Source organism: Nuphar pumila, chromosome 12, assembly GCF_984573655.1.
Source record: "Nuphar pumila chromosome 12, dmNupPumi1.hap1.1, whole genome shotgun sequence".
In the NCBI taxonomy this organism is placed as follows: domain Eukaryota; kingdom Viridiplantae; phylum Streptophyta; class Magnoliopsida; order Nymphaeales; family Nymphaeaceae; genus Nuphar; species Nuphar pumila.
The window spans coordinates 41,488,539-41,511,942 of record NC_143260.1 but is presented as its reverse complement, the minus strand read 5'-3'; the positions used below and the strand labels follow the sequence as shown (position 1 = coordinate 41,511,942).

The following is a 23,404-nucleotide window of genomic DNA, read 5'->3' as shown; positions in this document are numbered from 1 at the left end:
TGGCGGGTCGTGTCGGGTTACCCGTTTATTAAACGGGTCGGGTTCGTGTTTGCCACAGCCGACCCGTTTAATAAACGGGTCGAGTTCGGGTTGAGGTATGCTGACACGCCAACCCGCCAACCCGACCCGATTGCCACCCCTAATGCTATCGCGATTTGCTTTTACGGGCTATGTCTATGTCAACGAAGGACGAACATTATAAGCCTTTGTTCACCATATACATCGCTAATCCCTTTTGTTATTTTCATTCAAGTAGGGTGAGCATCACAACAATTTATGAATAGTACATGTTTCTAATCGCTTATTGGATTTTCATTGACGAAGAGCAAACATTACAAGCCTTTGTACACTGCATGCATTGCTAATCTCTTTTGCGATTTGTAAGATATTATTTGTTTTCGAGTATCGATTTGTGAGATATGGTTTTGTTTGTCAATATCGATTTGTAAGCTATTATGTTAAATTTCTGTATATCAATTTGTAATATATTATGCTCAATTATTGTATATCATGGTATAAGATATTATGTGTTTTCTAGTATCGATTTTTATGATATTTGTAGTATGATTTTTATTGTAGAATTACAGTAAAGAATTATAATATTACAACACAGAATTATCTATTTACAACAAAGAATTATCGATTTACAACAAAGAATTATAGAATGCTAAACATTATATCGATTTGTAAGATATGAAAGTTAAATGCTACAACTATTTTGAAGCTGAAGAATCCACACACGATTCCTGTGTTGGGTTGCTCGCTTTTGAATTGAACAGAGCTTGTCATGAAACAAAACAATATCAGACACTACATTAAGTTCAACAAGAAATGATAACATCCTCCCAAAATTGTTATATAGCAAAAGACTTGTCATACTCATGTCATCGTTTCACTCAAACAGGTCGGGTGGATTGCAGGTTCCAACATTATAGTGCACGTCTGTATGGTATTGTTGCATGTTGAAAATTACACAAGATATTGATAGGTTGCACGTAATACAATTTACATGGGAAGCAATATATTGTATTACATACCTGTTCATGCGAAGGGGTTGGTTGTTTCTTAGACATTTTCTTGCCAACCAATTCCAGTGCACCCTTTTGTCTTCTGACGACTGCGATCAGAGGCAGGTTTCCTTTTGATACCCTTTGCTAGGTGAATATTTCCATCATAATCTACAACGTTTACTCCTGACTTGTCAAAGATGATGTTTACGCTTCGACGCAACTTCTCACAAGGGTCAGGAGAAGCGTGATTTTCACCTACGTTGTTCGATCCCGTTTTCTTAAATTGGTCTTCACGAGCTGCAACAGACTCATGGTAAATTAACTGCACTTTTCAATTAATTTCTTTGACACATTTTTCATACATACATAGGCTTCTTTGCTTTTCGATGACAAATCTGCAACATGCATAAGTGACCTACATAGTTGTTGGTAACGGGAGGTTATCTGGCACTTCTCATCAACACTAGATGGACTGACTTTATTTGTCTCTAGCAGTTCAATCTTTACTTGTCTCATCCATCTTCGCATTATATGACTCAGGTATTTCTTGTATCTTCTCTTGATTAAGTGCCTTTAATGCATGATGACATAAAATACCTTTGAATTCAAACATTTTGCATGTACATTCAACTGTTTTATTGTCAACATTGTACGTAACATGTGTTTCTTGCCTTTTTGGATACTCTTCATCATCCCATACAACATGGTATTTATGCATATTCTCATATTGCATATGTTCTTCTATGTTGCAATCCATGACCTGTATAACCTCCTTCTTAGTTCATTCAAATACAGTTAGTGTATACAGATCTGCAGGTCGCGTCAATATTTGCATGCCCAAAGTTACAAGGCGGGTGTTGATGCATTTCACATCTTGTTTAGGCTCATTGTCTAAGACCGTCTATAAATAATTCATACTCTTCCATGAAATGAAACATTATTAAATATGAATACAATGTTTTTTTCAGTGTGGCATGCATAGATTCAGCTCTTTGTGTGCTTATCATACCTGGACAAAAGTATTATCTTCTATATGCCAATGCCCACTTCTCTTTGTCTGCATCACAGTCTTCAAGGTCGTACATATGAATCATTTGCTCCCAATCAGATATAAAAGTGACCTCGTCTATGCTCTCAAGTACACACTGTCTAAACTTTTTATCAAACCTTGTCTTCTGATTAAAAATGTGTCCTATGTTCTTTGCTGCATTTTGAAAGATATGCCACAAACATAGGCGATGATGTGCATATGGCCATACATGAGACACTGCAACTGCAATTGCATGATCACCATTTATAAGTACATCTTTAGGGTGCTTCCCATTCATTGCTTGTGTAAATACTCTGAACAACCACTCAAAGGTTTCTTTGGTTTGGTCATACAAAAAAGCACCGCCTAATATGCAACTCTGTGAGTGATGGTTCACTCCGACAAACTGTGCAAATGGCCACTGTTCCATATTAATCTTCATTATCATATAAAAAATAAGCACATCATTAAAGCATTCATAATTCACTCTTGACTTTGAATCTGCCCAAAACATATTCACAGCATACCCATCTTCATCGAGTTGCATTGCACTAAAGAAACCAGGGTCAATGTTTGATTTTTTCTGTAGGTAATCAACCAAAGAACATATTCCTCCACTCTTTATGTTTTCTGACATCTTCCTTCTCGAATGGTTTCTTAGATTCATAGGTGTTAATGGTACATTCTCGCAACCACCATCTACGTGCGTGCAGAAATTGTATGCCTTCCTTGGTGCAATGCCGACGGTATCAACTATTTCAGCAATTACAGCATGCGCTTCAGTTACTTTACGATGTGACCTTAACATAGGAGTCATAAATGAAGTGGCTAATTCATGGTTATGAACATTGATTAAAGTATGAACTATATATTATCCATTCAGAAGTCTTCTTAACACCATTCTCGTTGGACAGTCGCATCTTGAATCTGGCTTGCTCCTTGTTGGATTTCCACTTGACTTCTTTCAACCTTGCTTAGAATAAATATATGCCTTTCTCACCATGACACCCTGTGCATTTTTTGCCCAAGAATACCATCTAATACTGAAGCCAAGTTTTAAGGCATAATCATTGTAAAATTTATATGCAGCTTCCTCATTATTAAATTGCATTCCCTCTACGGGAACAGAGTCAAGTGTACTATCATGTAGACTTGAGGTACCTGCACCTTTGTCAAGTGCACTGTCATGATCGTCTACCTCATTATCGGCTTGCATTTCGTCTGCTAGAATATTCAAGTCAAGAGTGAATCCAATGCCTACACTCTTCTTATCATGTGCATCATTAGTACACATATTCAATTCTTCAGGTGCGTTGATAGTATGGATGTCCGTTGCTCCATGACCTCCCAATGATTGAGATATGTCATCTTCATTGCAACTATCTGATATGCTCAATACTGTTTTGTGCAAAATATCAATTTGCGTTAGCAAGCACATACGTTTACTACGATTTATTCAAGATGCATATAATGATGACTACTGATTAGTTAAGCATAATAGCTTACAAATCGATATTAACAAACAACACCATATCTAATAAATCGATACTAAAAAACACATAATATCTTTCAAATCGATATACGACAATTCAACATAATATATTATAAATCGATAGTAACAAATAAAACAATATCTTACAAATCGATAGTAGAAAACACATAATATCTTACAAATCGATATACGGTAATTCAACATAATATATTACAAATCGATATTAATAAACAAAACAATATCTCACAAATCGACAATAGAAAATACATAATATCTTACAAATTGATATACGATAATTCAACATAATATATTACAAATCGATATTAACAAACAAAATAATATCTCACAAATCGTCACTATAAAACACATAATAGCTTACAAATCGATATATGACAATTCAACATAATATTACAAATTGATATCAACAAACAAAATAATATTTCACAAATCGATATTAGAAAATACATAATATCTTATAAATCGATATACGACAATTCAACATAATATATTACAAACGAAACAATATCTTACAAAATGATATACATGTTACTACAACCGCAATTTGTGTTACATTGCATATACTGAGTGAATAAACGATACCAGATGGGGTAGAGGCCCTTGCTCGCATCTGTAACCAAGCATTCTTGTCAACAGGTCCCAGCGTCTTACAAATGTCTTCAAGTTTTCAACCGTTGAAACTATAAAATATACCTGAAATTTCAAAATGCCTTAATGACACTCAAGATGGCATACGTTCTTCAACAATAGCACAATGACATGGAAAGGTACTCAAGACTTTTTAATGACACTTGTTGAAATGTTTGTGCTTCATTGCTTTTTTCCATATTGCTTACCAAAAATGAAAGAAGAGAAGACTGTAAAAAAAGATGGCCGACAAATCTTCCTTTGACACCCACCAATGATCAAACCAATTATTCGATTTATAGTTATCTCCAAGAGGTAGGAACGAACAAAAAAAAGTTTTCTATCTAACACAAGACAGGAACGAGAAGATAGCCATGTGTTGTAGCACAAACTAAAAACAAAGGCAAAACGTGTAAATCTATATATTTGGAGCGAGAAGACATTTGCGTGCAACACATATCTATTTTATAGAAGAACATTTCCGTCAAAAGCATATCTACCTTTTTTTATATGTTATTTTATTATAAAATCATCCCGGGCAACATTGACATCTGTGATGGCTCCCAAGATATTCCTCCGTACACGCTCATTTGTGTTTCGGGGATAACACACAGCACCCCTCGATCACTTAAGCATGGACTGAGTTGCCCGCGTTTTACTAACAAGCCACCGTAAACATTCTTTAATATCACAGCCTGATTATATTCCAACTAAATAGTCAACATAGCGTGCTTTAACCTAAATTGCCGATAAGCCCATATTGGTCATTGCGAGAATTAAGACCCTAACAAGTTGGTCCTAATTCGGGTAGTGATTTACAACGATTTGCTTACTGAATAACACTACAAATCGCTATAGCGATTTGCGGAAGACACTATAAATCGCTATAGCGATTTGCGGAAGAATCTACAAATCGCTATAGCGATTTGCGGAAGACATTACAAATCACTATAGCGATTTGCGGAAGACAGTACAAATCGCTATAGCGATTTGCGATTTGTAGTGTCTTCCGCAAATCACTATAGTGTTTCGTTGGAGACCTGAAAATACTACAAATTACTGTAGGAAAGCCCGATAATACTACAAATCATTGCTGGAAAGCCCAAAAAAAATTTGGTCCGGAGGGCGCTGCCCCCCGAGCCCCCCCCGCCAGGGGTGGCCCCCCCTGGACCCCCGCCCACTGACCGCGCAGTGGGATCCACGCCGAGGGGGAGCCCCCAGACCCCCCTCCTGTAAGGGCAAAAACTCTAAATCAGGCACATAAGTAGAGAGAGAAGGGAGAGAGAGTGAGAGGGTTGGTTTTCATGGCCTTCTCCAGGAGGAACTCTTTACCTCCCTTGATTTCTTCTCTAGAGAGAGAGAGAGTTTTACAGTGTTTTACGAAGAAGGAAGAAGAAGAAGATGGCGATGGAGCAATGTAGGATCGTCTGTTGGATGTGCACAGAAGTAGAGAGAGAAGTGAGAGAGAGTGAGAGGGTTGGTTTTCATGGCCTTCTTTAGGAGGAACTCTTTATCTCCTTTGATTTCTTCTCTAGAGAGAGAGAGAGAGAGGGTTTTACAATGTTTTACGATGGAGGACATGTTTGTCCTTTTTTTGAACAGAGAAAGAAGAAGAAGACTTTGAAGAGTCAACATTATCCTCGACTTTCTCGATGAAGGACATGTTTGTCTTTTTTTTGAACTGTTTGTTTTTTCTTTTTTGAATGAAAGGCATTTTTGTCATTTTCTCAAACCGTCACTTTATGAGAAGAATAGCAAGAAATGATACTTAAGTCTTTGCAACAACACCAAAGTTCGATGCAAAGTTATGTCAACATACACGGGAATACGAGCCCTATCTGCTTGTATACTTGGTGCGCCCCGAACAAAGACCTGAGATTCAGTGAATCATCGGGGGTTAACATACACCACCCTCTCCTGTTTTAGGTGTAATTTCTATCTAGAGCTAAAAGGCTGTCTGATGTATACGTTGGCTTTCTCCGTACCAAAGATACCTAAAGGATCACTTAAGCATAGACTGAGTTACTCGCGTTTTACTATCAAGCCACCGTAAACATTCTTTAATATCAAAGCCTGATTATATTCCAACTAAATAGTCAACATAGGGTGCTTTAACCTAAATTGCCGATAAGCCCATATTGGTCATTGCGAGAATTAAGAGAGAAAAGAAACACCATTATCACTTTGGCTGCTTCTTGACTTACGTTTTCTTGTTGAGGGGCAGGGCTTCACCTCTCTCTCTCTCTCTCTCTCTCTCTCTCTCTCTCCGCACGCACACCCTGATACCGTAGAAGCGGGCGAGGTCGGAATCAAGGCCGGCGGAGCCGAAGGGGCACTTCATCCTATCGATCGAGACTCGGGAGGAGGGAAGGACACACTAGAATGGCTCGAGGGACGTCTCAATCTCAGTCGGCGTCGTCGTCCACATCGCGGGCTGGCCTGGTGGCGGCACCGCGCGGGACAGCGGCGGCTGCGGCAGGTCTCAGGAGGAGGAGGGTGACGGCCGGAGGAGGAGGAGGAGCGTCGGGCGTCGGCGCCAACAACAACGTGCTGAGGTTCTACACGGATGATGCGCCGGGGCTGAAGATCACGCCCACCGTCGTCCTCGTGATGAGCCTCTGCTTCATCGCCTTCGTAACCCTCCTCCACGTCGTCGGAAAGTTCTACCGCTACAGATCCGGCGTATCCCCCTGAGCTGCCGCTGCTAGAGCTCTCTCGTTCTTGTTTCTCCCTGCACTTTACCACTTCCATCCTGTAAGAAGATCTCTTCTGCTGTTTTTTCCTTTTTCCTTTTTCCTTTCCCCTTTTAGTGTGGAAGGCTTCATGATGTCGTTTTCTTGTTTCCTTTTGAAAAGCTATGGCTTGTGTGTTTCTGTTTAATGCTGAATGGTTATGGAGTGATGATGATCAAGTTTTGAGTTTCCTTATCTTTTTGCTTGTTTAGTTGAATAATCGAAATTGAATGTTGTTAACCGTGCCTTTCAATTGTTGTTGGAATTGGATTGTTCAATTATGCGATTTTTACTATGAACGGTTATGTAAGACGTCGTGTTTGGAAGTGTTGCAAGAGAGGAGATGGTGAATATGGACTTTGTTCTTGGCATGCTCTCTTTCTTTTTCCAGTATCATGCGGCGATGGGTGTGGTGCGAAAGCGTTATAGCATTAAGCGTAGTTTTATTTGGTAGTGGTGAATTTAAATCGTTAATTGGATCTGTTATGATAATATGAGGCAATTGATGTCGATGGCTAGAAGCATGTTGTTATAATTCTTTGGTTTTCTGATTCAGAAATTGTTGACTCTTTCTTATTTCTGGATGAACATAACATTTCCTCTGTTATACAAGCTTAATGGTGTGACCTTACAGAGTAGGGTGAATGTAAGTGAGAAAATGTACATTAGCTCTAAAAACATTCAATCACTTGGTCTACAGTTAGCACATGGATGCTTCTTCGTTATAATGCTATTGCTGCGTGGTTGATCTTGTGGAAAAGCAATGCTCATACCTTACAGTTCTTTTGGAATTACATACCTTAAAGTTATTGCAAATCTACTGAATACGTTTCAAACGGAGCTTTGTTATAAGGGTTGACTTTTCTGGAAAAAATTCTAATGACCTGACTGTTAATTTGATGTGATTTGTGAACTTTGTGCTAGAAAAGAATTCTGCACAAGAGATATGCTACTTGAATCACTAGTGTGGAGAATGGAAAAGAAAAAAAATCCAAAAAATGCTTTTTGTTGAATCCTTACAAATGCCTAAAGCTAATGAGTCAGTGCCTAAGTGCAGGTTGGTAACTGATGGTTGGTAAAGCACCTATGATTGTTTTCAGTGGTTCATAGAGGTTTCTAATAGATTCACTGTGCATCATATGTTTTCATGTTATTTCATATCTTGTTTCTTCATTATGCTATGTGTCTACTTTTCTAATTTATTTATGATGATGCGATAACTCCATACATTCTTCATGTAGTTTCGTCTTTTCTTATTTTTTTCAAATACCCTATTTAACTGATAGGAAGGAATCTTTTGTTTGAACATGTGAGTTGCTTTATCAAAATTTTAACTTATTTCCCCCTCATCTGCTTTGTAGACTAGAATAACTATATATAGTTAAAGACAAATTAAAGGATATGCAATATTTTGATACAGCCTGATCCAGGTGTGTCAATTTTCTTTACTCATGCCACTTCACTATGCACATTATCAGTACTTTTGCATGCCACTTCCAACTGCAGGATGTCAAGTTTTGCTCCAAATTGATTTATTGTACTTCTTACAGAGTATTAGCTAGTATGCTGGTAACTGGTAATGCTCTCAAAGCATTCAGATCTTGTATAAAATGTATAAATGCAATACCATGTATTTGTTCTGTAGGTTATTGGAACCTCCATGATAAAGAGTATGACACAGGGATTTTAATGATAGTTTTGACAGTCATATGTGAATGTGTAAAAAGATGAATGTGTGCAGCCTTTGTTGAGAACTGGCATGATCTAAACTGGTGGGAAAATTTAGACACTATTTTCAGTTGTACCCTGGAGGCTTTAGCAAACCTTAAAAAGTTAAAAGAAAAGAGGCTGTTGATATATCAAACAGGATCTGTACTAAATCTAATGTGACCTTATCGGTTAGATTGGGATCTTTCCAAAGACATTGCCTATCCGATTTTCTTTTATCTATAAGAAGATTAATGATTCTAAATGCTGAGTATGTTATGTACACTAAGGCCAGCCTTATCCAACATGGTCTCATCTTGATTGAGCTCAAGTTATATATGAACTGACCTTGTCTATTTTAAACCAACTCGAACTAACTCTGATTGATTTGATACATTGTAAGAGGGAGAGTTATATAAAGAAAGTTAGAAGCCTCTATCAAATAAAACATTCTACTTGGAATTTTGCAGTATTAGTCATTTTCATTAGTGCCCTGGTATTTCATAACATTTGCCATAAACATGCCATGGAGCCTAATTGTGGAGTGTGGACACTGGTTGAATTCAAGCCTTTTGAGTTTTCTTATCTTATTCAATATTCAATTCCATCATATGATAATCAGCCCACTCATTTGTATGTAGGAGATGAGCAAAATTGTTCTGGGTGATTTGGGTAAAGAGTATCACAACTCTAAGTAGTGAAAATGGTTCTCTCGAGGTTGAGAGCCCACCATGAGTTTATTGTCCATTTACACATAATGCTAGTGTGGGTTGCCAGTTAATATGGTTGTTAAAATATGTATATTTTTGTATTTTTGTTACAATAGGTATCTCTTGTATATCTTTTTTTTCTTTTTCTATTTGTTTTGGTCATAAGTTATGTATACTTTGGTATATAGCTTCTGTCCTTGTGTCATAAACTATGTTCACTACAAAGTGTACATGTTACAACCCGAATTTTAGGCACGGAAATTCGATCTCGGGGCTTGCGGTTTATAGCTTGCGTCTAACCTAGAGGTACTGGTGCAACCCAATATCCAACGGTTTAGAGACTATGCCGGCACACGTTCATCACAACTTGTTCATAATGGGCGATTCGTGTGCACAACAATAAGGCCAAGTGATGCGGGTTTGATGCCAGGTAGATGTTGCTTATCAATAACTGGTCCTGATGCTCAGTAGAAGCTGAAATCGACTTGGGCAGATTAGCAATTGGCTGCAGGTTATCATCGTTGGCACAATCCTTAAACGTATGGAGAGAGAGAGAGAGAGAGAGAGAGAGAGAGAGAGAGAGAGAGAGAGAGAGAGAGAGAGATCCATTCTCTCTTGTGATGAGAGCTTCCTAGAGAGGAGGGAGAGGTTGTTCCTCTCTCCTTAGGCCAAATTCAGAGAGGCAGGAGATTGCTCAAAAAGAGGAAATCCTTGATTGCCTAGAGTTTCTTCGAGACGACTTATATAGCTTTGTATAAGAATCAATTTCTCTTCCCACTTACATGAATTTCCCTAAGCCAAACATAGAAAGAAAATACTAATTCACTACTCTTGATCTATGTCACATGGGTGCGGGTACGGGTACAGGTGCGAGTACGGGTGCAGAGCAATTTCAAAAATTTTGGACACGGGGACACGTCTATATATATACAACAACAACAACAACAACTACGCCTTCATCCCAAAACAATTGGGGTCAGCGATATGAACCAAAAAAGAAATTCATTTTGGGTCTTCCACATGAATCCTTTTCCTCCAATCATTTCTATCCAACGCCATGTCCTCGGTGAGATTCAAAGCATTCATATCCTTTCCTATCATCTCCATCCAAGTCTTCCTAGGCCTACCCCGACCTCTTTTAACTAATATATTTTCCCATTTCTCCAACCTTCTAACTGGAGCATCATTAGGCCTTCGCCGAATATGTCCAAACCACCGTAAACGATTCTCTCGCATCTTATTTTCAATGGGTGCAACACCTACCTTCTTACGTATCTCTTCGTTCCGAATCTTATCTTTTATTGTATTTCCACACATCCATCTAAGCATCCGCATCTCAGCTACACTCATTTTTTGAATATGATGTCTCTTGGCAGCCCAACATTCCGTACCATATAGTAAAGCGGGTCTAATAGTCGTCCTATAAAACTTTCCCTTCAACCGCAATGGCATTCTACGATCGCACAACACTCCAGTAGCACTTTTCCATTTCATCCACCCAACCTTTATCCTATGATTTACATCTCCATCAATTTCTCCATACTTTTGAATGATGGATCCCAAATATTTGAAATAATCATTCACCGGTATATCTTGCTCACCAAGCTTCACTACACTCCCATCACTACTTCGTTGCTTACTAAACCGACATTCCATATATTCAGTCTTACTCTTACTCAACTTAAAACCTCTAGCTTTCAATGTCTGTCTCCATAATTCTAACTTAGCATTAACCCCAGCTCTAGACTCATCAATCAAAACAATAACATACACCACGGTACATTTTCTTGAATTGATCTTGTAAGCTCATCCATCACTATCGCAAATAGGAAAGGGCTTAAAGCAGATCCTTGATGTAACCCAACCGTTATCGGAAAATCGGTTGTCACCCCTCCACAAGTGCGGACATTGGTTACTACTCCTTCATACATATCTTTAATTATACTAATGTACTTGAGAGAAACACCTTTCTTCATCATTGTCCACCAGAGAACGTCCCTAGGTACTCTATCGTATGCCTTCTCTAAATCAATAAAAACCATATGCAAATCTTTGTTCCTCTCTCTATATCTTTCAATAAGTTGTCTAAGAAGATGTATAGCTTCCATAGTTGATCTTCCAGGCATAAAACCAAATTGATTCTCCGATATCATGACAACCTTCCTCAACCTAGACTCAATCACCCTCTCCCAAAGTTTCATAGTATGACTCATGAGTTTTATACCACGATAGTTTGTGCAATCTTGTATATCACCCTTATTCTTATATAAAGGCACCAAAGTACTCTTCCTCCACTCATTAGGCATCTTATTTGTTCGCCAAATCAAGTTAAAAAGATTTGTCAACCATTCTAAACCTTTCTCTCCCAAGCATTTCCAAGCCTCGATAGGTATACCATCTGGGCCAACTGCCCTTCTTGATTTCATTTTCTTCAAAGCCTCTGCAATTTCTTTCTTTTGAATCTTGCGCATGAAGTCACGATTTATCTCATGAAAAGGAATGGAGAAGTCTCCAAGATCTTGAGCATGACTATCATTAAATAGCTTATCAAAATAATCTTTCCATCTCTCCTTAATCTCCTCATCTTTGACTAAAACCCTTTGCGTTTCATCTTTGATACATCTAACCATACCCAAATCCTTCGATTTCCTATCTCTCATCTTTGCAAGCCTATAAATATCCTTCTCGCCTTCTTTGGTATCCAACTTGTCATAAACCTCCTTATATACCTTAGCCCTCGCGTTTCGAACAACTTTTTTAGCTTCCTTCTTTGCTATCATATACTTCTCCAAATTCTCATTATCACGACTCTTACTTAGATTTCTATAACACTCTCTTTTAACCTTAATAGCTAATTTGACATCCTCGTTCCACCATGATGTATCCTTACCTAGTGGTGCACCGCCTTTAGACTCACCCAATACCTCCTTAGCTACTTTTCTCATACCACCCGCTATCTTATTCCACATTGATTCTTAATCCTCCTCGAGACACCAATCAACTTCCTTAACTACCTGCTCTACAAACATTCCTTGTTTAGCTCCTTTCAGTGCCCACCACTTAATTCTAGGATCTATCCTATGTCTATCCCTTTTGCGGCATTGTCTAATTCTAAGATCTAAAATTAAGACTCTATGTTGTGTAGCTACACTTTCTCCTGGTATAACCTTACAATCGATGCAACAACCCCTATCTCTCTTTCTAAGTAGGAAAAAATCTATCTGACTCGTATTAACCCCACTTTTAAATGTTACTAGGTGAGACTCCCTCTTCCTAAACCAAGTGTTTGCTAAGATCATATCATAGGACAAACAAAAATCTAAAATCCTTTCTCCACTTTCATTTCTTTCTCCTATACCATAGCCTCCATGGATATTCTCAAATCCATCCCTACTAATGCCTACATGTCCATTAAGGTCACCGCCGATGAAAAGCTTTTCTCCATAAGATGTCTCTTGTACTACTCCATCTAAATCTTCCCAAAATTGATGCTTAATGGAATCATCTAAACCTACTAGAGGTGCATAAACACTAATAATATTCGTACCTAATACTAATTTAATAAGTAAAATTCTATCACCCTTCCTACGGACCTCAACTACATTATCTATAAACTGACGACTCATAACAATCCCTACTCCATTCCTATTCCTATTTATTCCTGTATACCAAATCTTATATCCCCAAGGTTCTATCACTTTAGCTTTCTCACCTACCCATTTGGTCTCTTGAAGACATAAAATATCAATTTTTCTCCTACACATAACATCTACTAACTCTACCAACTTACCAGTTAAAGACCCTATGTTCCAAGTGGCTAACCTAATTTTATGGTCTTGGACTAACTTCTTTACCCCCACCCGTCCAACAAAGTGAGGGAACCCTTGCCTATTTGACACCACACCCGGGCGCCGGTGTGACGCGTCGCTTCTGGGCGACGACCTAGCAACCCTTGCACATTTATCACTGCCTCCGGGCCTAGAGAGTACAGCGCGTCGCTCAGTAGGGAACGCCCCAACGAAATTCTCATATTGGTTCATTTTCATAGGATATGACAAAGTTTTTATGCTGGCTGTCACAGGCCTACCGCAACCCTCCTCCTTTATCCGGGCTTGGGACCGGCAGTGTATAACTACACAGGCGGAGTTACACGTCTATATATATATTTAAAAAAAAAATATATATATATATATATATATATATATATATATATATATATATATATATATATATAATGTAACAACAATAAGATCTGATCCCGATACCGTCTTGGATCCGAATCGAGTTCGGATCTGGACCCAACCCGAGTCCAAATTAATTTTAATAAATGGACAAAAATAGACTCGGTCAAAGTTGACCAAGTCCAAAATGTGGATGGACTCTGCCCCGGTGTGTTGACCGAGTCCGACACTTAGTTGACTGTGTCCACCCCATGTCCGTGTCCACACCCGTGTCGGGGCGTGTCAACGTGGGTGCGTCGACCTTTTAGCCGAGTCCGTGTGACTTAGCTCTTGATGATGATGTATATTGGTTTGAGATACACTCTAATTCTTAACAATGTGCAAAGTTTATTTGGTTAGAAAATAGATAACCTCTTTCCATACTTGGGCATGCCTATATTTACAGGGCAACCAAAAGCTAATATGTGCAGTCCTGGCTCAAATCACTACAAACAAACAAACAACAACTACGCCTTCATCCCAAAACAATTGGGGTCGGCGATATGAACCAAAAAAGAAAATCATTTTGGGTCTTCCACATGAATCCTTCTCCTCCAATCATTTCTATCCAATGCCATGTCCTCGGTGAGGTTCAAAGCATTCATATCCTTTCCTATCACCTCCATCCATGTCTTCCTAGGCCTACCCCTACCTCTTTTAACTAATATATTTTCCCATTTCTCCATCCTTCTAACTGGAGCATCATTAGGCCTTCGCCGAATATGTCCAAACCACCGTAAACGATTCTCTCTCATCTTATTTTCAATGGGTGCAACGCCTACCTTCTTACGTATCTCCTCGTTCCGAATCTTATCTTTTATTGTATTTCCACACATCCATCTCAGCATACGCATCTCAGCTACACTCATTTTTTGAATATGATGTCTCTTGGCAGCCCAACATTCCGTACCATATAGTAAAGCGGGCCTAATAGTCGTCCTATAAAACTTTCCCTTCAACCGCAATGGCATTCTACGATCGCACAACACTCCAGTTGCACTTTTCCATTTCATCCACCCAACTTTTATCCTATGATTTACATCTCCATCAATTTCTCCTGGCTCAAATCACTATGATGCAAAATAGCTTGCGAATTGGAGTAGAAAGCTGCAGTTGTTGCTTATCCGAGTTTTTGGATTATGCATTTCAGGTTACCTCAAAGTGTGGTGCAAGGTATGGAAAGCATCACGTGTAGCTTCTTATGGAATGACTAAGATAGTGGACACCATTCCCACTTGATGTGCTTGGGTAAATTATGCAGACGTAAAAACACTGAGACAAAGAGCTGATCTTTGAATAGGAAAAAATATTGATCTGCAGGGTCCCAATTCAAAATTAAGTAGTACTTGCATACCTGAAAGGGGTTGCTGGTGAGAAAACAAGAATTTTCTTTTCTTCCTCGCTCTTCCTTAGCAGCGGTGAGGAAGGAAGCCGTCCTGGGTATAATTAGAATCCATGGGTCAAATCTTGCTCTTCTCTCCAAAACCTGGTTGGGCTGTCGCTTGAAGGCCCTTGCTTTCAGCTCATACTTGCTAGATATGGGTGGTCTGGATCCATATGGTTCAGATATAGAAAGGTGGGGAATCATGGGGCTGGGCTGGCCAGTATGAGTATTGCTAAAGGATCCATGGAGGATATGCAATGGGCCATTAGTCGACTTTTGGTTTGAACCATTGGTAGCGAAAATACTCACTGGTGTGCTTGCTAGGTGGTAGTTCATAAAGAAGGGGATCAATTTGGCCTAAGTGAGCTGATTTGGCTGAAACAAAGCATGTTCCAAGGGCTTCTCTCTCATTGTGAATGGCAATAGCTGCTTGGCTGGCTCATCACTCTGGGATGCCTAAAAAGATGGTTTTGAACTATCAAGCTGTTGTGTGCTATGCAACACAGGTGAGCAGATGACAAACCACATATAAAGTGCATAATTATTAGTGAGATTTCGAGAAAAGAACATGCATCTTTTTGGATGTTGGGAGACTCCGAGACTGGGATTAGATGAATCTCATTTTTGCTGGTGTCAAAAATGGTCTAAGGAGAAACAAATAAATCAAGCATGGCTGGTCGCTTTTCAGGTAATTATGCACAAATTGTGAGAAATCTGGAATAAAGTATTTTAAATTGATATCTGAGACAAATCAAGTATCTCATGCTGAATGAAGTGCATTTTTACGTGTTGTGCATTTGCGAAGGTTGGAATCACCCAATCAAACTCCCATGGCTTTATGTTGGAAGATGGGTCCCACCTACTGGAAAGATGATTGGAAGTTGTACAGTTTATGTCAAACATGTGGGAGATGGGATTTACTCCTAGATAACACAGAGGGAACACCTTTGTCACATGGGTGCGGGTGCGGCGCAATTTCAAAAATTTTGGACATGGGGACTCGGCTATATATATATATATAAAGTAAACAACTGATATGTATAAGATTCACTGATTATATATAAAAATAAACAGCAACAGTAAACAAATGGGCCTTCAAAATCTTATATATGTGATTATCCCAACAAAAAATGGCCACTACGTAAAGATTAATACCTGCCTATCAAAATAAAATCCTGAACACATGCCTGATCACACCCAATGCAGTTGCACAGATTGTGCAATGCAGTTGCACAGACTGTGCAATGCAGTCTGTGACTGTTGCAGCTGCATTGCACAGTCTGGCTATATATATATATTTTTTAAATATATAAAAAAATATTTTTTTTTAGTTTTTTGTCCTAAAAATGAACCAAAATAAACTCGGTCAAAGTTGACCGAGTCTATAAAGTGGACGGACTTGGACTCAGTGCGTTGACCGAGTCCGACTCTTCGTTGACCAAGTCTGGCCCGTGTCTGAAGCCTCACCCGTGTCCGCACCCGTGTTGGGGCATGTCGACGCGGGTGCGTCGCCTCCCCAGCCGACTCCGTGTGACATAGGGGAACACCTATTCATGGTTTGGTTGGTGCAAGATAGGAGATTGATGACATCAGAATGGATTGCCTGGATTGTTGTTCTGAAGGTCATTTCTTGTCAATTGTCATAGCTAGTTTGTTGCAAGTGTTGTCCAGAAGAGACAGTTGTCATCATCTTGGATGAACTGATTGAAAGGCAGGAGACAGCCCAACCTAGTGGATGTGGAACTGCTGGGCATTATAATTTCAAAGATGGGAATTTCATAGCATGGAGCTTAGCTAGAATATGTATCTTGAATTATGGTAGGATCTGGAAAGATGAGCCACCTGAATGGTTTTCAGATTCTTCATGCTTGCAATCTGATTGTAACAGGTTGTAATCTGGTAGGCCCAGCTTGCCAATCAAAATCGTAGAAAGTAAAAAGCAGCAGAGGGCCTCATAGTTTGCTTCTCCTTTTGCTTTTGTGAAATATCCTAATCTGTTAGTCATGATAACAGAAGAGATAGAATTTGGGGTACTGATGCAGAAGTGAAGAATAAAAAAGGAATCTTTTCTGCAGATATTGTCTTGGATTTTTTTTTTGTGCTTTCTCTCACACGTTTTCTGATCTATTCTATTGATATTGCTTTCATATTGTTTTGCGCGAATGATGGTAAATAATGAGCAGATGGAACAGTTCTGTGCGGCTGCAAGTGGAGATTCTCCATTTTCCTGAAGCTTGAAATTTTCAGGTTTGTGGAGGCTATGAAGTTAGTGGATATTGAAAGAAGAGTTAATAAAAATATAGGTGTAATTACAGTTATCTCTGAGCTAGTCTTGGATTTGGAGATCGCTACTGCACAGACATACATTAAGGCCTTGATGCGTTTAGCTAATTTCATGCCTAAGTTGGAATGATCGGATTTGCCAAAATTCTCTGCTGTAACTTGTTGAAGTTGGCTAGGGTTTCAAGAAAACCAGAAGAGAGAGAGAGAGAGAGAGAGAGAGAGAGAGAGAGAGAGAGAGAGAGAATAGTTAACCCTCATTAGGTCTAATCTCACTTAAATAAAGAGATTAGACAGGAATAAAGTATGTACAATAATACCCTTTGCTACAATAAGAAAATATGATAGATCCGACCTATTAAATAGTTACCAAACTACCCTTAATGCACATGCATAGATACGGTGACTGCTTCTCAGAACTCTCCCTCAAGCTGGAGCATATATATCAATAATGTTCAGCTTGTCACAACATTTTGAAAAATTTGAACTAGCTAGGGGTTTAGTAAAGACATTAGCAATTTGGTTCTCTAAAGGTATGTGCTTGGTACAAATGTACTCAGTCTGTACCAGGTCATGTACATAATGACAATCCACCTCAATATGCTTTGTCCTTTCATGAAACACTAGGTTATTAGCAATATAAGCAGCATCTTTATTATCACATATCATCTCCATAGGTAATGAGACTTTCACTTTGAGATCAGTCAACACAGATTTAACCCACATCATCTCTGCAGCAGTCTGAGCCATAGCCTGATACTCTGACTCAACGCTCGACCTGGCAACAATAGTTTGTTTCTTGCTTCTCCAAGTGATCTGATTTTCTCTAACACACAGAATCCAGTTGTTGACTTTCTATCAACAACCGACCCTGCATAATCTGCATTTGAGTAGGCTGTAACATCTAGAGAAGGATTTTGTTTAAACCATAGTCCTTTACCAAGAGATAACTTTAGATATTTCAGAATCATCATTGCAGCCTCCCAGTGAGCCTTTGTAGGTTTGTCCATAAACTGACTTATCTTGCTCACGGCTAAAGATATGTCTGGTCTGGTTATAGTCACATATAATAGATTGCTAACTAAGGAGCGATAACGGCTATTGTCCACATACTCTGATTTTTCATCAAACAAATAAGTCTTAGGATCCTTAGGAATCCTTGCAGGTTTGACACCTAACATCGTTGTCTCCTTCAGCAAGTCCAAGACATATTTTCGTTGTGACAAAACTAATCATTCTTTACTCCTTGCAACCTCTATGCCTAAGAAATATATGAGTGGTGCCAGATCCTTAGTCACAAAGTGTTTATGAAAGTGAGACTTTGTCTCAGAGATGTCTTTTTCACTGCTTCTTGTCACTATAATGTCATCAACATATACTATCATAACTACAATCCATGTACATGTCTTTTTAATAAAAAAAGAGTGGTTAGAGGCAGATCGAGCAAACCCAAATGCTGACATGACCTCAACCAGCTTGGAGAACCACACACGGGGACTTTGTTTGAGACCATAGATTGCCTTGTTCAACTTGCATACCTTCTAACACTCCTCCTGAACTTCAAACCCCAGAGGTTGCTGCATGTAGACTGTCTCTTCCAAGTCTTCATACAGAAATGCATTTTTGACATCAAGCTGACATAGAGACCAACCATGGTGCACTGCAACTGACAAAACAAGACGAATAGTCCCAAGACGAGCAACATGAGAAAATGTTTCAAAGAAGTCCATTCCATAGGTTTGAGTATAGCCTTTAGCAATCATGCGGGCTTTAAACCTTTCAATCGATCCATCTGAGTTATACTTAATATTTTAGACCCATTTACAACCAACAATATCTACCTCATGTGAAGGATCGACTAAGTTTCATGTTTTTCGAGAAAACAGTGCATCCATTTCATCTTGCATGGCCTTCGCCCATTCGGAGTCCAGAAGAGCTTGATGATGATTGAGAAGAACTGATGCAACAGATAATGCTAATACAAAATTCTTCATATTAACACCAAGTCTTGCCTCGAAAACAAATTGAGAAATAGGGTGAAGTGTACACTGCTTTTTTCCTTTCCGAAGAGCAATAGGTAAATCACCATCAACAATAGGCTCGTCAGTAGGGTCAGGGACACTCACCTCTGGAGAAGCTGATGGCAAATGCAGAGTTGGGTGGAGCTCGATGGGTGTACACTACAAGAGGATTTTTGTAACGAGACGAAGTCAGACTTGGAACAAGAGGCTCAAGGCAGACATACTCTAATGGAAAAGGAGGAACAGGACGAGGAAAGGAATCACCTTGACTGGTATGTAATCTTGGAGAAGTACTAGAAAAATATGGCATAGACTCAAAAAAAGAAACATCCGCACTGACATATTCTCTCTGGGATATGGGATCATAACAACGATATCCTTTTTGGTGCTTGTGATACCCAACAAAAACACATTTTATAGATTGGGGCGACAATTTATCTCGGTTGGGACCAAGTTTATGAACAAAGCACATGCAACCAAATACCTTTGGAGCGATAGGGAAAAGAGGAGCTTCAGTCCTAAGAATTTGAATGGGAATACGATCCCCCACAGAAGTTGAAGGCATATGGTTTATTAGGTATCCCGCAGTTAGAACCGCATCTCCCCAGTAAGACGCATGCATATTAGACTGGATCACGAGGCAATGGGCAACATTTAGAATTTGTCTATGTCTGCGCTCAGCTACTCCATTCTGTTGCGAGGTACGAGGATAATAAATCTGAGGTTGGATTCCAAGATTTTTGTAAAATTGTAACAATTCAGAGGATTTGAATTCAAGAGCATTGTCAGTGCGAACAACTTTGACACAAGAATTAAACTAATTTTTTATTTCAATAATCAAGGATTTGAGAATAATGTGGGCTTCAGCTCTATCTTTTAACAAGAATACCCAAGATAATCTAAAAAAATCATCTACAATGACTAAATAATAACGACACTTAGAACGACCAGGAATTCTACTTGGACCCCAAACATCAACATGAAGAAGATCAAATAGATTTTGACTTGAAGGACTCTGACTAGACGGAAATGAACTCCTATGATGCTTCCCAAGCTGACATGCTTCACACAGCAGAGTAGTGGATGGTGAGATATGAGGAATAACTCTACGTAATTTAAGCAATGGGAGATGACCAAGACGATGATGCCAAAGCCGCAGACTAGAGGACTCAACTGCCGAATGGACAGATCCAACTGGTTGATGTAGATAATAGACTCCACCTTCTTCATAGCCTCCACCAATCGTCTTCCACGTCATCAAGTCCTGAAAAGTGCAACAGGTAGGATCAAATATTACTCTACAATTCAATTCTTTTGCAACACGACTAATATATAACAAATTTTGAGGGACTGAAGGGGCATGGAGAACATTTGATAACTGAAGAGTAGGGGAGATGGAGATATTTCCCTGGCCAACAATGGGAGAGGAACTTCCATCAGCAAGAACAACCTTTTTATGGTTAGCAACACTATCCAAATTTAAAAAATCACAGGCATTTCCACGCAAATGTCTAGATGCCTCTAAATCAATAATCCACCTACTACCTTAGCAAGATAATTCATCACCTGCGGAACATGCAACATCAGCCACGGGGGAACTAGACGGACGATGTGCCAACAAATCATCATACTCAGCATGAGTGAGTGTAACTGAATCAGTAGGAGGAACAACATAAGACTCGGGTTTGACAACTTGAGTTGTAGGAACAACCTTAGTTGAAGATGCGGGAGGCCGTCCATTCTTGTCAAAGCATCTATCTTCTAAATGCCCAAATCTCCTCAGTAAGTACACTGGAGCTTGCCTCATCCTCCTGTGCCTCGACCACGTCCATGACCTCATGTATTAGGAATAAAACCTTGGCCTCGGCTATAGGAAACAGATAGAGCAGAGGTTTGTGATTCCGATTGAGATGAAGGAAGGGACATGGCAAGCCTGATCTGTTGATTATATGCCTCAGCAAGAGTGGGAACATAAGAGCCTGTCAACATCTGAACTTTGACAATTAAGAATTCAACTGACAAGCCAGTAAGGAACCATGCGACCATGGTGTGCTTTTTGTGTAGTTTTTGTTTGTCACAACACAATGGTCTATGTGCATTTAGTCTCTCAAAAGCTGCCTTCACAGAGGCATAGTACTGGTCTAGAGTTTGCTCTCCTTGCTGCAATTTATAGATCTCCTGCTGTACTTGAAGAATACGACTTACATTAGATTCTTGTAAGTATCTTGCAAATTATCTCACATTTGTTTTGCAGAGGTGTAATAAGCCCGTCAGCTATGTGAGGTTGCACACTATTTATAATCCAAGACATGACAATATCATTGTCTTCTTTCCATGTAGCATACTTTTCAGTTTTATCTTTAGGTTCATTTTTCAACAAAATATGTTTTCTACGATGCCCTGAGACAAACATCATGAACGTACGAGACCATCTAGCATAGTTAGTCTCATCCAACTTTACAAATGATCCATATGAAAAGGGATTTGCAAAGGCTTTATAATCTAAGCCACAGTTTCAGTCTTCATGTCTGACTTCTGAGTTTCAGCCATGGAAATAGATAATGGGTTTGTTCCAAAAATGCAAATACAACCACACACAACCACAATCGGCTGAAAACTCGGATATGATGTGCACACCAACTACCAACTATGAAACTGACTATACCAGATTTTAATCACACTGATAAAATCTGATATACACGATTAATGACTGTAATACGATGTTCAGATCTGAAACTTGCATATCTAACTTGAATTGGACTTTACCTAAACCATCCACCTTAAAAAAAATCGCCTTAAAAAAATCTGCAATAAGCTGCATACCACAACCACTTGCACAACTTCATATCTGAATTATACAGATGAGATATGATCTAACCATGGCTGCATCGTGACGGAAGCTGCAGGCCTCTTCGACGTCCACACTACCATCATCGGCCACCATCGACACGATCTGAAGTCAGATCCAAAACAGTCTGGTCACCATAAAGATGACGTGATCCAGACTGCAGTTTGGGTTTGACTTCAGATTTGAAAACATGAGTCTCCCTGCTCCTACGCGCACAACGATCACTGTAGGCGCTGTACACATTGGACCCAATCTGCTGTACACACTGAAAAAAAAGTGCTCGATCTGCGTTTCTGCTGGAGGAGGAGGATGGCTTCAGATCGATGTACATGGCTTCAGTTCTGCATTTCTACTGTACATGCTGGACCCGATCTATATGTGGGTCGATCAAATCAGACGCTCAGAGCTATGTCCTGCTCTAATGCCATGTTGAAGTTGGCTAGGGTTTCAAGAAAACCAGAAGAGAGAGGGAGAGAGAGAAGGTAAGAATCGTTAACCCTCATTAGGTCTAATCTCACTTAAATAGAGAGATTAGACAGGAATAAAGTATGAACAATAATACCCTTTTGCTACAATAAAAAAATACGATAGACCCGACCTATTAAATAGTTACCAAACTACCCTTAATTCATATGCATAGATACGGTGATTGCTTCTCAACATAACTAAATGGCAGTTGTAATCAATGGATGAAGAATTGAGTCGCTGTTTACTGGGGGGAAAAGAGTTTTTGGCAGTGTTGGCACCGAGAAAATGTTTAGGGGATGGTGAGTGCCTTCACTGGGAGAAGGTAGTGCTACTAAGCATCATCCCACACCCACTCATGCTATAGCAGAATTCAAATTGTAATAAACAATCGAAAACTTCCTAGATGTAGAATAACAACAATTTTTAATTTTAGAATTAAAGTGAGATTTAGCTCTATTTAATATGTTACTGTGGAGTCCTTGTTATATGATGCTTTGCTTTTTTGTTATGCTGGTTGAGGTGGCCACGCTCAAGAAGGGCAGTAAACTGACGAGGAATCCTAACTTTTGCTGAACCTTGTGCTCTTGCGACTAAGGTGCAGGTCTGCAACGAAAAGATGGAAGTCGTATAATTGTACAGGTGTGATGGACACATTCAAGGTCAAGTTCTATCAAGGAGGAACCTTTCCAGAACTTTTTAGATGTTAAATTGGAGATGCGTGGACATGGAAAGCCTCTATGCATCATAGGAAGTAAAACTTGCTCTCTTAGCTTTCTCTAGCAAAATTCTCATTTGCTCACCCTTAGCAAGATTACTTAAACAATTGAGGAATAAATTGTAGTGCCCCAATTTTTGAA

General features: G+C 39.2%; 1 protein-coding gene across 4 annotated transcripts; it reads left to right on the top strand.

Annotated features, from left to right (window-relative positions):
- Positions 1-6,406: 6,406 nt before the first annotated feature.
- LOC149820834 (uncharacterized) lies at positions 6,407-23,374 on the top strand. 4 transcript variants are annotated; one of them, XR_016426876.1, is made up of 2 exons: positions 6,407-6,931; positions 23,149-23,374. XR_016426876.1 is itself a non-coding variant. In XM_089983906.1 (1 exon), exon 1 carries the CDS (start codon positions 6,560-6,562, stop codon positions 6,869-6,871), a length of 312 nt encoding a protein of 103 aa, XP_089840032.1. In that variant the 5' UTR covers positions 6,407-6,559; the 3' UTR covers positions 6,872-7,837. The 4 variants fall into 4 exon arrangements, 1 of the variants encoding a protein (XP_089840032.1); XR_016426877.1 differs by lacking the exon at positions 23,149-23,374 and adding an exon at positions 8,555-8,952; XR_016426875.1 differs by lacking the exon at positions 23,149-23,374 and adding an exon at positions 8,271-8,948.
- The last annotated feature ends 30 nt before the right edge of the window (positions 23,375-23,404 follow it).

Bases quoted from the DNA above. Each gene is read 5' to 3' on its own strand.
- LOC149820834 (XM_089983906.1), top strand. From the start codon at position 6,560: ATGGCTCGAGGGACGTCTCAATCTCAGTCGGCGTCGTCGTCCACATCG.